The 16403-nt window shown below is 35.9% G+C and overlaps 1 protein-coding gene across 1 annotated transcript in view; it reads right to left on the reverse strand.

Moving 5' to 3' along the window:
- Window positions 1–16403, reverse strand: part of LOC132559047 (AP2-associated protein kinase 1-like) — a 59343-nt gene that overhangs the window by 9808 nt on the left and 33132 nt on the right. Inside the window, exons 8-16 of the mRNA XM_060223653.1 lie at window positions 15171–15274; window positions 14285–14367; window positions 13845–13999; window positions 12877–13628; window positions 12239–12375; window positions 11437–11520; window positions 10022–10155; window positions 9133–9222; window positions 6953–7018 (exon numbers count right to left, since the gene is read on the reverse strand). Of these exons, the coding sequence (XP_060079636.1) occupies window positions 6953–7018; window positions 9133–9222; window positions 10022–10155; window positions 11437–11520; window positions 12239–12375; window positions 12877–13628; window positions 13845–13999; window positions 14285–14367; window positions 15171–15274 (1605 nt within the window). The remainder of the gene's footprint in view (window positions 1–6952; window positions 7019–9132; window positions 9223–10021; window positions 10156–11436; window positions 11521–12238; window positions 12376–12876; window positions 13629–13844; window positions 14000–14284; window positions 14368–15170; window positions 15275–16403) is intronic.

The raw sequence follows: 16403 nt of genomic DNA on the forward strand, positions 1-16403 counted from the left end.
CATATTCAAGCTTTGAAATAACTGAGATGTAAATATCACAGTATTATCACAAACATTACAAGAGTAAGAGGTGGTGAACTGCCTAACGATAAACATAGCATGCTTTCAAATGAAATGATACAGGTATGTAATGAACAACGTATTCCTCCATTTTTTAATGATTACCTTAACAATAAATATAAAACACTTAACTGATGTATATCTCACACTATGTAAATACATTGATACTCACTGGGTAGATATCTGGAAAAGGGAGGTAATTCAATGTTTGTCTAACTGATTTGCATAGACAACCAATGATATAAGTAGGATTCACTATTTGATAAAGGCTATAAACTAATAAGAAATTGCTCAATATCAGATGTGGACAAAAAGAATAGACCGCAGCTAGCAATTAACAAATCCATCCGGAGTGAAAATCGCAAGGAATCCTATATAAAACACATCAACTATTAGACTTTCAAGACAAGTGGATTTTTAGGCAGACAAAGAAATTGTCAATTACTGTCCTCACTCAGATCAAGGTCAAAACTCTTAACTCAAAGCATAAACTGAATTCATTAGATTATACAAGAGGTCCAATGGGCCTACTTCACTCACCTGGTATCCACTGCTTTTCACCAATACATTATTATTTCACATCATTGAGGTTAATCCCCAGAACCTACCAAGCAAACATGATTATAGGCCTTTTGATTGATCAGGAGAAGTTGCTTGAAAGTTTTGACAAATTTGATCCACGTAACCTTGAATATGGGTCAAGGTCATTTCGTTTCACAGTCTTGGGCTTTGACCTTGGAACTTCCAGTCAAATATCATGATTCTAGGTTTTTTGACTGATCAAAAAAAGTTGCTTGAATGATTTAAAAACTGACCCCTGTGATTATGAATGCTGGTCAAACTTTGGCAAACTTTGTAGGACTTTAACCCAGGAACTTACCAACCTAACATCATGATTAGAATTTGAAAGAATTTGGTTATTGGGGAGAATCTATTAGAAACAATTTGATCTTGTAACCTTTAATATGGCCCAAGCTAATTTTTTTCATATCTTTTGAAAAACTTCATCCCCAGAATCTACCAGTTAAATATTTTATAACTATTGGTTAACAAAAAGATGATTTGTGAAAATTATAGCAAATATTATCTCATGACTTTGAATATGAGTCAAGGTCATTTATTTTTTGTATACTTTGTTGGCCTTCACCAAGGAGCCATCAAGCCAAATATCATGATTCTACACCTTTTAGTTTCTGAACTTGTTTAAACCAAGAAGTTCACACCAGACTGATGGATGCTACACTGACATAGGTTACTTGGCCTTTCCACCCTTCAATATAAAAACTTTTAAAAATTCTCTGCTTTTTGCTTTTTCACAACTTACCCTGTTAAACATTAAAATAAATATTGCAAATTAACCCAGAACTATACACAGATTCTGTCATACAGAGGCTGGCAGACCTTTACACAGAACTTGTCTGAATTTTACACAAAATCTGTCAGACAGATTCTAACAAAATTTAACCTACATCTATACATAGATTCTGTCATACAGAGGCTGGCAGACCTTTACACAGAACTTGTCTGAATTTTACACAAAATCTGTCAGACAGATCCTAACAAAACTTCACCTACATCTATACACAGATTCTGTCATACAGAGGCTGGCAGACCTTTACACAGAAGTTGTTTGAATTTTACACAATACCTGTCAGACAGATCCTAACAAACCTTAACCTATATCTATACACAGAACCTGTCCAAACACTAGAGAGAATCTTTCAGGACTTTACATGAGAACTTGTGTGAACTCTACACAACCTGTTCCACAAAAGCTGACAGAGCAAAGTTTCCACAGAGCCTATCACAAATTTACACATTACCTGTCAAGTTTACACATAACCTGACAAGTTTACACATAACCTCACAAGTTTACACATAAGTTTACAAATAACCTGTCAAATTTACATATAACCTGACAAGTTTACACATAACCTCACAAGTTTACACATAACCTGTCAAGTTTACACATAACCTGAAAAGTTTACACATAATCTGTCAAGACTTAGCATCAAACCTGTTATTTCATAAAAATAAACCCAACTAAAACCTAATGTAAAAGCAGCCCAAACTTCACATGAAAACAACACAGTTTTTAAACGGCATCAAATTCATATCAAAAGATTTACAAATCACTGTTAAAGATCCTAGTTCCTTGATCAATACAACTTTGTTCAACTGCTCATGTAGTGTAAATTTCACCTTAATGCATTTCTTTAGACATTATTTACAGGATGATGGATATGATGAAGAAGATGATTAATAACTGAATTAATTCTGATCCCAAGCTTTAATTATATGTGTTAATGGCACATCAAAATATTCAAGTTTATTTTAGACATGATTACCAGAGTGTCTATCCATTCCAAACATAACTCCACCAAAGTCTAGGATTAATAATCCAACATATCTTAAATATCTCCCTTCAAACATTTTGTAACTGTACTATTTCTAATGATAACCATTAGCTGAGATATGCTGGCACTACAGTATAGCTGCCAACATTAGCACTACAGTATAGATGCCAACATTAGCACTACAGTATAGCTGCCAACATTAGCACTACAGTATAGCTGCCAACATCAGCACTTAAGTATAGCTGTCAACATTACCACTACAGTATAGCTGCCAACATTAGCACTACAGTATAGCTGCCGACAGTAGCACTACAGTATAGCTGCCAACATTAGCACTACAGTATAGCTGCCAACATTAGCACTACAGTATAGCTGCCAACATTAGCACTACAGTATAGATGCCAACATTAGCACTACAGTATAGCTGCCAACATTAGCACTACAGTATAGCTGCCAACATTAGCACTACAGTATAGCTGCCAACATTAGCACTACAGTATAGCTGCCGACAGTAGCACTACAGTATAGCTGCCAACATTAGCACTACAGTATAGCTGCCAACAGTAGCACTACAGTATAGCTGCCAACATCAGCACTTAAGTATAGCTGCCAACATTAGCACTACAGTATAGCTGCCAACATTAGCACTACAGTATAGCTGCCAACATTAGCACTACTGTGTAGCTGTCAATATTAGCACTACAGTATAGCTGCCAACATTAGCACTACAGTATAGCTGCCAACATTAGCACTACAGTATAGATGCCAACATTAGCACTACAGTATAGCTGCCAACATTAGCACTTAAGTATAGCTGCCACCATTAGCACTACAATAGCTATAGTATCACTGACAACAATAGTATCACTGACAACAATAGTATCACTGACTGCAATAGTATCACTGACAACAATAGCTATAGTATCACTGACAACAATAGTATCACTGACTGCAATAGTATCACTGACAACATTAGCTATAGTATCACTGACAACAATAGTATCACTGACAACAATAGCTATAGTATCACTGGCAACAACAGCTATAAGTATCACTGGCAACAATAGTATCCTTGACAACAATAGCTATAGTATCACTAACAACAATTGTATCACTGACAACATTAGCTATCGTATCACTGACAACAATAGTATCACTGACAACAATAGTATCACTGGCAACAACAGCTATAAGTATCACTAGCAACAATAGTATCACTGACAACAATAGTATCACTGACAACAATAGCTATAGTATCACTGGCAACAACAGCTATAAGTATCACTGACAACAACAGCTATAGTATCACTGACAACAATAGTATCACTGACAACAACAGCTATAGTATCACTGGCAACAACAGCTATAAGTATCAGTGGCAACAATAGCTATAGTATCACTGGCAACAATAGCTATAGTATCACTGGCAACAATAGTATCACTGACAACAATACTTATAGTATCACTGACAACAATAGTATCACTAACAACAATAGTATCCCTTACAACAATAGCTATAGTATCACTGACAACAATAGCTATAGTATCACTGGCAACAATAGTATCCCTGACAACAATACTTATAGTATCACTGACAACAATAGTATCACTGACAACAATAGTATCCCTGACAACAATAGCTATAGTATTGTTAGCAACACTTAGTTGAGTATTGCTGACAAGGTTTTGTGTGACACTGTATATTGCCTAAGTAAAACCACAAAAACTTTGTGACAATATAAGGAAGGATTTGAAATTATGGGTTAAATAATACGATAACAATTAAAAACTCTGAGCAGAGTGAGAAAAGCAAAGAAGGTTCATGAATATTGGCTAGGTTTGCACTCTTCAGTGTTACAACGGATACACTGACCAAACTCAATAGAACTTCAGTGACATTTAAGTCAATTACAACTGATGTATAAGTGTGGACAAAAAACCCATCCAGATCATGCTATAATATTGTCCCAGGAATATTTTGATCAGCAAATAAAACATAAAGATTGTGTTGATTTCCTAGCTATGGTTTAAAGCAATCTGCTATGTTATATATCTATTTTCAAATATAATCACATCATTAAAAGCTTGATTGGTTGAGGTCCAAAGTCTCTAAATGATTTTAAATAGTATATTTCACAAAAAATGTGTATAGATGATCTTGAAACAATACAAAGAGTTCATCAAAACTCAGCAAAATGTTCTACAACCTTGTGATGGAATTGTATAGGATGATAAACAAGAATATAAATACCATTTGACTTTTTTGCCCAACTCCACTTTCAGCTAGTAATTCTTTGGAAACTGTTTATATTCATTTGATTTACAGTAAAACGGTACCAGTGAAGGTGGCTATACAGTCTATCTCTTCTTAAACCTGTCTACAGCGGACACTTCCTATCTGTCTACATAGGGCAGTTCCTTTTCAATATACAGAAGACACTTCCTATTCAACCTGTCTACGCAGAACACTTCCTTCCTGTCTACAGAGGGCAGTTCTTATGTGACCTGTCTTCTCAGGACACTTCATACCTGTCTACAGAAGGCAGTTCCATTTCAATCTATCTACAGAGGACACATCCTATTCAACCTGTCTACAGATGACAATTCCTACCTGTCTAAGAGGGCAGTTCCTATTCAACCTGTCTACAGATGACAATTCCTACCTGTCTATAGAGGTCAGTACCTTTTCAATCTATCTACAGAGGACACTTCCTGTTCAACCTGTCTACAGATGACAATTCCTACCTGTCTACAGAGGGCAGTTTCATTTCAATCTATCTACAGGGGACACTTTCTATTCCACCTGTATACACAGGACAATTCCTACCTGTCTACAGAGGGCAGTACCTTTTCAATCTATCTACAGAGGACACTTCCTGTTCAACTTGTTGACACAGGACAATTCGTACCTGTCTACAGAGGGCAGTACCTTTTCAATCTATCCACAAAGGACACTTCCTTTTTAACCTGTTTACATAGGACACTTCCTACCTGTCTACAAAGGACAATCTTCAGTCAACATATCAACACAACCCTCAGTTAAACTGGTTACATACAATAGGTACTTGTCAGTCTGTAAATAAAGGACAAACCGAAGTCAACCTGTCTACATCGAACTGGTCTCTATCAGCCTGTTGATAGAAGGACAACTGTTAGTCAATCTGTCTAAATAACACAGTATCTGTTTAAATTACAGGACATGAGAAACAGACAACTTTATGACATCTAAATGACATCAGTGACAGAATACCTGTATGACATCACAATGACATCAGAGACAGGGTACCCATATGACACCTCAATGACATCAGTGACAGGATACCTGTATGACACCTCAATGACATCAGTGACAGGATACCTGTATGACACCTTAATGACATCAGTGACAGGATACCTGTATGACACCTCAATGACATCAGTGACAGGATACCTGTATGACACCTCAATAACATCAGTGACAGGATACCTGTATGACACCTTAATGACATCAGTGACAGGATACCTGTATGACACCTCAATGACATCAGAGACAGAGGACAACCTTACAACAGTAACCAATATGGGACCATAAAGAAATCAACAGAAATCACTGTTATGCTGAAGAACACCTCAAAGTCAAACAAACTCACTAATAAAACTTAAATAACAACATGGGGATTTCTGATCAACAGTTTGAGTGCTAATACAACTTTTTTACTTGAATGTTTAACTTCAATCCCTCAAAAAACTGATAATATCATAATATGAAAATTAATGAGATGTGCTTTGTGACATTTTATACAATTATCAAACAGGTAACACCATATAAACAACACTATTATGTAAGTATACAGTCCACAGAAGGCTGTAGATAACAATGTCACAGACTTAGGACATGGAGAAACAGAGGAGACGAAATAAGTATCAGACTCCTTCACATATTCATGTCAAATTATGGCTGAATGAGGTAAAATTAACTGATTTAATTGATCAACGCTACAAGGTTCCATGGAGACTAGTAGGATTTCTATTGTAGATCCTGTAATGGAATGCCTATCGAATGAACACACTGGACAAGCACACACACACTGCTACGCCTCCTCCAATATAGTAGTGTTACACATTGCTGGTGGTTTCCATGGCGTTGAGTACCGCCTCAGTCCACCCTGGTCTGCAACACATATATATCACAACCAGTAAGGTCAAGGTCATCTAATAACATACAGGCATTCATCATTGCATGTATACTGTACTCTGTCATCACACACAAAGCCCTCATAGTGCTTCTATCTCAAGAATTCAGCATGGCTTTTAAAACATATTTACTAGGTAATCCAAAACATTTAATACAATCATGTTTCCTCTTTTTTTTTTCATATATCAACAAATCCCAATCTGATCCCTTAAGCAAAGAACTGACAGGTACAATGGTAATGAAATGATGAAAGCCACATTGATTTTTTGCTGAGTCTAAGAAAGGACCATCCTGATGATTATGATGAAGATGAAGGAAGGCGAGGCGTGCAGTCAGAGACAAGCTATTTAGCGCGGTTTACCTCCATAGCTGGAGTTGGATGTGCTGGAAGTGCTCCGGTGGTGGGAACTGCCTGGCCCTGTTCTACCTGTAAGTAGCCAGGACACATTACTGTCATGCAATACATGCTGCCCCATGCTACAAACTCTTCTACCTATGGGAATGGGATTTTCCTTAGACAAACAACCGCGGGGTGGGATGGGCTTAACAATCAACAGGAAGGTGTGTGATGGGCCTCAAAGATACAAACAACCAGCAATGGAAGGGATTTACATACATCAGTTTGGAAGGGACATTATATACAATCTATCAATCTCAGGAGGTGGAATAAGTCTTTGAAACATTCAGCACTTAAATGGGTCTTATGCAAGACCCTATCTCCCTCCCTCAGGGCCAAATTTACCATTCAGACAGTATAAGTCCTTTGGTCCAAAGATTGACCAATACTTACTGACTTATTTATAGATTGTCCAACACTAGGGGTGGAATAAGCCTTATTTATAGATTGTCCAACACTAGGGGTGGAATTATCATTATTTATAGATTGTCCAAAATTAGGGATGGAATAAGCCATTTAAAGATTGTCCAACACTAGGGATGGAATTAGCATATTTATAGATTGTCAAAAACTAGGGATGGAAAAAGCCATTTAAAGATTGGCCAACACTAGGGATGGAATTAGCATATTTATAGATTGTCCAAAACTAGGGGTGGAATTATCATTATTTATAGATTGTCCAAAATTAGGGATGGAATAAGCCATTTAAAGATTGGCCAACACTAGGGATGGAATTAGCATATTTATAGATTGTCCAACACTAGGGGTGGAATTATCATTATTTATAGATTGTCAAAAACTAGGGATGGAAAAAGCCATTTAAAGATTGTCCAACACTAGGGATGGAATTAGCATATTTATAGATTGTCAAAAACTAGGGATGGAATAAGCCATTTAAAGATTGTCCAACACTAGGGATGGAATTAGCATATTTATAGATTGTCTAACACTAGGGATGGGAAAAGCCATTTAAAGATTGGCCAACACTAGGGATGGAATTAGCATATTTATAGATTGTCTAACACTAGGGATGGGAAAAGCCATTTAAAGATTGGCCAACACTAGGGATGGAATTAGCATATTTATAGATTGTCCAAAACTAGGGATGGAAAAAGCCATTTAAAGATTGGCCAACACTAGGGATGAAATTAGCATATTTATAGATTGTCTAACACTAGGGGTGGAAAAAGCCATTTAAAGATTGGCCAACACTAGGGATGGAATTAGCATATTTATAGATTGTCCAAAACTAGGGATGGAAAAAGCCATTTAAAGATTGGCCAACACTAGGGATGAAATTAGCATATTTATAGATTGTCTAACACTAGGGGTGGAAAAAGCCATTTAAAGATTGTCCAACACCAGGGATGGAATTAGCGTATTTATAGATTGTCTAACACTAGGGATGGAATAAGCCTTATTTATAGATTGTCCAACACTAGGAGTGGAATAAGCCTTATTTATGGATTCTTCAACACTAGGGGTTGATTAAGCCTCTTTAATAGATTGTCCAACATTAGGGGTGGAATAAGGGAGGTATGGGACTTTGCCATAGATTGTCCCCTAACAAATATCCAGATGCTTCCATCTGGGTAAAAAATGAGCTTTTCTTATAATTGTTCCATCCATATAAAGACTTTCATGAGGAGTTGTTCCTCAGTGAAATTCAAGAGGAAAAAACCTCTCCTCTTATCCATGCAAGTTATGTGCACCAAGTTGTAGAGCAGGGCATTCATAATACAGAAAAGAATGAAATTTTCTATGTAAAAAAAGTAAAGGAGTCTATTTATTTCAGAAACATAGTAAGAATGTGGCATAATGTTCATGGTTTATAAATACCAATGCAGCCATATAGAGAGGTATTGCAGGGTTTACGAGTGGACAGGTAAAATGCAGTTGTATTGATACTGTATCATTGTAATGTAGCAAGAGGATACTGTTAACACTAAGTACATCATACACAGGACTTACATGCCCTTAACATTATCATCTCAAGAAATTCATTTAGTTAATTACCAGTAATCAAGTACACTGTCAAAGATTATCACTGTTTCACTATTTCTAGAGTACAATACTAAACTGATTATTATGAACTAAAACAAATAAATGTGCTTCAAATAGAAATGTTAAACATGCAGACATACCTGGTTTTTTGAATGGTGCACTAGTAAAAGGATCTGATGAATCTGAGCCGGACATGACCAGGTCTTCTCTGCTCTTAACATTAGATATACCTGTAAAATACACAACATGACTAGGTCTTCTCTGCTCTTAACATTAGATATACCTGTAAAATACACAACATGACTAGGTCTTCTCTGCTCTTAACATTAGATATACCTGTAAAATACACAACATGACAAGGTCTTCTCTGCTCTTAACATTAGATATACCTGTAAAATACACAACATGACTAGGTCTCCTCTGCTCTTAACATTAGATATACCTGTAAAATACACAACATGACAAGGTCTCCTCTGCTCTTAACATTAGATATACCTGTAAAATACACAACATGACTAGGTCTCCTCTGCTCTTAACATTAGATATACCTGTAAAATACACTACATGACTAGGTCTTCTCTGCTCTTAACATTAGATATACCTGTAAAATACACAACATGACAAGGTCTTCTCTGCTCTTAACATTAGATATACCTGTAAAATACACAACATGACTAGGTCTTCTCTGCTCTTAACATTAGATATACCTGTAAAATACACTACATGACTAGGTCTTCTCTGCTCTTAACATTAGATATACCTGTAAAATACAAAACATGACAAGGTCTTCTCTGCTCTTAACATTAGATATACCTGTAAAATACACAACATGACTAGGTCTTCTCTGCTCTTAACATTAGATATACCTGTAAAATACAAAACATGACTAGTCTTCTCTGCTCTTAACATTAGATATACCTGTAAAATACACAACATGACTAGGTCTTCTCTGCTCTTAACAATAGTAAATACATTCATGTAAATAACAACACTTACATATAAAATCAACACTGTTAGTTATTAACTTACTACTATTTGAGCCACGCCTCAGTTTGTCAAATTCCTTGCCAAATATTTCCTCTTCTGTATCTACACCAAAGTTATCATCAAAAGGATTCCAGTCTGATATATCAGCTGATACAGCTCGTGTAAGTGTTGGTGATCTGTAAAAAATGGAATGATATCCAACCTTTATATCTCAGGAAATTCCTCCAAAAAATTCCTTACACAGGAAATATCTTACAGAAAATATCTTATACAGGAAATATCTTACAGAAAATATCTTATACAGGAAATATCTTATACAGGAAATATCTTACAGAAAATATCTTATACAGGAAATATCTTATACAGGAAATATCTTACAGAAAATATCTTATACAGGAAATACCTTATACAGGAAATATCTTACAGAAAATAGCTTATACAGGAAATACCTTATACAGGAAATATCAGGAAATATCTTATACAGGAAATACCTTATACAGGAAATATCAGGAAATATCTTATACAGGAAATACCTTATACAGGAAATATCAGGAAATATCTTATACAGGAAATATCAGGAAATATCTTATACAGGAAATACCTTATACAGGAAATACCTTATACAGGAAATATCAGGAAATATCTTATACAGGAAATACCTTATACAGGAAATATCAGGAAATATCTAGGAAATACCTTATACAGGAAATATCAGGAAATATCTTATACAGGAAATACCTTATACAGGAAATATCATGAAATATCTTATACTTTAATATTTTACTTTGAATTACCTAGGTGAGGAATGTACAGGTAGTGTGGTGGCTGACTTTGACTTACCTTGGTGAGGAATGTACAGGTAGTGTGGTGGCTGACTTTGACTTACCTAGGTGAGGAATGTACAGGTAGTGTGGTGGCTGACTTTGACTTACCTAGGTGAGGAATGTACAGGTAGTTTGGTGGCTGACTTTGACTTACCTTGGTGAGGAATGTACAGGTGATGTGGCTGACTTTGACTTACCTAGGTGAGGAATGTACAGGTGATGTGGTTGACTTTGACTTACCTAGGTGAGGAATGTACAGGTGATGTGGTGGCTGACTTTGACTTACCTAGGTGAGGAATGTACAGGTGATGTGGCTGACTTTGACTTACCTAGGTGAGGAATGTACAGGTGATGTGGTGGCTGACTTTGACTTACCTAGGTGAGGAATGTACAGGTGATGTGGCTGACTTTGACTTACCTAGGTGAGGAATGTACAGGTGATGTGGCTGACTTTGACTTACCTAGGTGAGGAATGTACAGGTGATGTGGCTGACTTTGACTTACCTAGGTGAGGAATGTACAGGTGATGTGGCTGACTTCGACTTACCTAGGTGAGGAATGTACAGGTGATGTGGCTGACTTTGACTTACCTAGGTGAGGAATGTACAGGTAATGTGGCTGACATTGACTTACCTTGGTGAGGAATGTACAGGTGATGTGGTGGCTGACTTTGACTTCCCTTGTAAAGGTGCTGACAACATGTTCCCTTGGTAGTTTCTGGTAATGTAACATAGACACTAATTAGTACAGATAATAAAGAGAGACACTTCTGCTTCTGTTCTCAGCATATTGTCTAGTGATCTGGACAATAAAAGTAACTTGTGTTGTAAAAGTATCAACTTTAAAGTAACACTACAGTTAACACCTAAATGCAAACTTATAAAACAAAATATATAAATACACACATGAAGTTTCCTGACAATTAAAGTCCACAGAGAGATGATGCCATGCTATATTACTGGTCTTGTAATATTCTTATCATCGCACACCAGGAAGATAGATAGAGACACTGTAAAAGGGTATTTCTATCAATATTGTGTTCCTATCAATGTTGTGTTCCTATCAATATTGTGTTCCTATCAATGTTGTGTTCCTATCAATGTTGTGCTCCTATCAATGTTGTGTTCCTATCAATGTTGTGTTCCTATCGATGTTGTGTTCCTATCAATGTTGTGATCCTATCAATGTTGTGTTCCTATCAATGTTGTGATCCTATCAATGTTGTGTTCTTAACAATGTTGTGTTCCTATCAATGTTGTGTTCCTATCAATATTGTGTTCCTATCAATGTTGTGTTCCTATCAATATTGTGTTCCTATCAATGTTGTGTTCCTATCAATGTTGTATTCCTATCAATGTTGTATTCCTATCTGATGAACCATGATGTATACAACAAAACACCAGACAACACCAATAGAAAAGGCTGACCAGTGTACCTTCCCTTGACCAACCTGAAGGCACTTCCCTTTCCTCCCATGGTAACGTAGGATGTATCACTGACATTTCTACGGTGACTCTTGACAACTTTCGGTGACAGAGGTGGTGTTATAGATATCAGTGGTTGAGCATCGGACTGAAACAACAGCAAATACACTTTTACTTATGTAACAAGTCATCAGTCTATACATTAGTACATATATTTAAATTGTCAAATCCCTCACTGGTACACATACATATCCTTTGATAGTTTCCCTTAAGAAGGAAAGAAGTGCTGTTTTTTTCTCTTTTTGATCTTTTTTTTAAACATTGCTGCAATGCCGATAATGATAACACATTCACTACATAACCTAGGGAAATCAACAATTTTCGAACAAATACTGAATATTTTAGATTTCTCAAGTATGACACAGTATCACTTACGATTGATATATAAAGCAGAAAAAAGAAAGCACTCTTCAGATTGGTTAATACCAAAAGTGACCACTAGTGACAACATTGGGTTTTATGTACCCTCTTTGTTGGGAAACACCAGTACCAGTGTTTTATGACACTACAACAAAGATCAATCTGCTCTATAGAATGATGTAGCTGGTATTACTGTTAGAGTATATCAGCATTTATCACAAATACTTACATTTTTGCCCACACTGCCTTTCTGTCGAGAATGAGAAGTGCTGGGGATTTTAAAATTTTCTTCGGTAGAATGGCGTTCTGACATATTGTTCTGTCCGACACTAGAGTTATATACACGATCATCCACAGTGTTTGTACCACCACGATTAAAGTTGTCAGGGAAGCTAGAAAACAGTGCCTCACTACTTTGGCTACTCTGCATGGTGGCAGACGGCACAGACTGTCCGTCCTGGTAGGAATGAGTCATCGCTCTTTGCTGAGCCATGTTTATCCGTTGTTGCTGTTGATGGTGGTGTTGTTGCTGTTGATGGTGGTGTTGTTGCTGTTGATGGTGGTGCTGCTGTTGATGGTGGTGGTGCTGCTGTTGTTGTTGTAGATTCTGTTGATACTGACGGCTTTGCATATACTGTTGTTGTTGCTGCTGCTGTTGTTGTTGTTGTTGTTGCATTTGTTGTTGCTGCATATAAAGTTGTTGTTGTTGTTGTTGTTGTTGTTTATACATCTGTTGGGAGTACATTTGTTGCTGGATAGCCTTTTGCTGAGCAATGTATTGTTGCTGGTTTTGAGGATACTGATGTGAAGCTTTCATCCCTGAGTTATACTGGTTTGGGGCCTGGCTGTAGTGATCCTGGGTTGGACCACTCGCACCATAGACCTGTTGTTGTTGTTGTTGTTGTTGCTGCTGACTAGATCTACTGGAATTTTGAGGTTGTGTTGCTTGAGGCAAGTGACTGGAACTAGCTTGTGATATATCTGTAGAAGAGAATAGCTCAGAAAATTCATACAATATACAAATACCTGTATATTTCTGTTCATTTACCTGTAGTTTTGAAACAAATATATACTAATGATAAATATTTACAACCTGTAAATTTCAAAATTAATTTTAAATGTATTTGACATTTATCAGAATTAATTTTATATGTATCAAAATAAGCTATCAGTGGCTATTTAAGAGAGGATACCTACCTGTATTAGGTGTTTGTGTAGGGGTTGGTCGTTTTCGTGGGGCGACCGAGGTCTGTAAGGGTAGTCCCAAAGTGACCCCTTGTGGAATAGCTTGTCCCTTTGGCCGAGATCGCGGGGTGACTGTGGTACTCTCTATAGCTGATGATGACACAGTTCTACAAACAAATAAAAGTATAGGTAAAATCAGTGACTAAATTCTGCTTCACGGTCTTAAAGAGACCTTACTCTCAACATTGTAAAATTACTGAAAAGCTATCACCTTATCACCTTCAAACCACAGACGCTCTTTGACAGATAATTTCTTTTTCTTTTTAATCTATTAAATATTATCATTCTTTTCATTGTTTATGATAATTTCTGATATGATCTATTTGTGCATGGTTGTTTTCTCTAAAATGAATCAGCTATATCTGACTTTCCACAAATCTATTACAACTCACTTGTACGTGGCAGTTTTCACCTGTCTTGCCTCTGACTCTGTCATAGGCAAGGTAAGCTTGGCAATTTCAGGAGTTTTACAACTCTGAAAAACAAAAAGATACCTTAGGTTTGATTTTAGAATGTACATGTAGTGCTAATCATGTGTTCACAGTAATGCTGAGCACCACAGAATAAAGAGTCGATTTTTCATGACATATACATTCATCAGAAATTGAAATATGTCTAAAATAAAGTTAATATTGGTGGATATCTGAGACTGAACATATAAATAGAAAATTGTAATAGGTCCCTGAGGTCTGTACACTTCTTACATAATATAAATCTATGTTTATAAAATCATTAATTCTCATGAGGGATCTTAATCCATGAATTCTTATGTCTACAAACTGTTATCATTACATTTACTGAGCTATATATATCGTCATTACATTTACTGGGCTATATATATCCACATTACATTTACTGAGCTATATATATCCACATTACATTTACTGAGCTATATATATCCACATTACATTTACTGAGCTATATATATCCACATTACATTTACTGAGCTATATATATCGTCATTACATTTACTGGGCTATATATATCCACATTACATTTACTGGGCTATATATATCCACATTACATTTACTGAGCTATATATATCCACATTACATTTACTGGGCTATATATATCCACATTACATTTACTGGGCTATATATATCCACATTACATTTACTGGGCTATATATATCCACATTACATTTACTGAGCTATATATATCCACATTACATTTACTGAGCTATATATATCCACAAAATAATGGGTTTTCCCCCCTGGAAATCCAGAAAAATTGAGTCCTAAGAAAATACAGGATTTAACAATATGTATATGTACTTACAAACATATTGGCTACAGGACAATCACGTCCTACTAGTTTAAACGCTACATATGACACTTGGTAAATATCTGGTCTCTTCACAGGGTCTACCTCTAACATGTAGGCTGCAACATAAAGTATTGATTACATAAACTAACAATAAAAAAGATCTATAATACAGGTAGACATTCATTTATCATCAACCTAAACATACTCAGAATTATAATACAACATGTCAATAAATCATGGTGGTTAATTAACTTTAATCGACCGGTTTCCTTAACTGGTATTCATGCTGCTGTGAATCACAAAGCAGATCATGATCAAGTTAATCAAACAACTTTAAATCATATAGCACATATTTTATCACTACATGTAAGATAATCTTATTTCAAACTGTATCTTTATTGTGAGATCTCAATCCAAACCGTATCTTTATTGTGAGATCTCAGTCCAAACCGTATCTTTATTGTGAGATCTCAATCCAAACTGTATCTTTATTGTGAGATCTCAATCCAAACCGTATCTTTATTGTGAGATCTCAATCTTTATTGTGAGATCTCAATCCAAACTGTATCTTTATTGTGAGATCTCAATCCAAACCATATCTTTATTGTGAGATCTCAATCCAAACTGTATCTTTATTGTGAGATCTCAATCCAAACCATATCTTTATTGTGAGATCTCAATCCAAACCATATCTTTATTGTGAGATCTCAATCCAAACTGTATCTTTATTGTGAGATCTCAATCCAAACCGTATCTTTATTGTGAGATCTCAATCCAAACTGTATCTTTATTGTGAGATCTCAATCCAAACTGTATCTTTATTGTGAGATCTCAATCCAAACTGTATCTTTATTGTGAGATCTCAATCCAAACTGTATCTTTATTGTGAGATCTCAATCCAAACCGTATCTTTATTGTGAGATCTCAATCCAAACCGTATCTTTATTGTGAGATCTCAATCCAAACCGTATCTTTATTGTGAGATCTCAATCCAAACTGTATCTTTATTGTGAGATCTCAATCCAAACTGTATCTTTATTGTGAGATCTCAGTCCAAACTGTATCTTTATTGTGAGATCTTACAACAAACGGTATCTTTATTGTGAGATCTCAATCCAAACCGTATCTTTATTGTGAGATCTCAATCCAAACTGTATCTTTATTGTGAGATCTTAATCCAAACTGTATCTTTATTGTGAGATCTCAATCCAAACTGTATCTTTATTGTGAGATCTCAATCCAAAC

The sequence above is a fragment of the Ylistrum balloti genome, unplaced genomic scaffold, assembly GCF_031769215.1.
Source record: "Ylistrum balloti isolate Yb309-2 unplaced genomic scaffold, AGI_CSIRO_Ybal_v1 Utg370844, whole genome shotgun sequence".
Classification (NCBI taxonomy): Eukaryota; Metazoa; Mollusca; class Bivalvia; order Pectinida; family Pectinidae; genus Ylistrum; species Ylistrum balloti.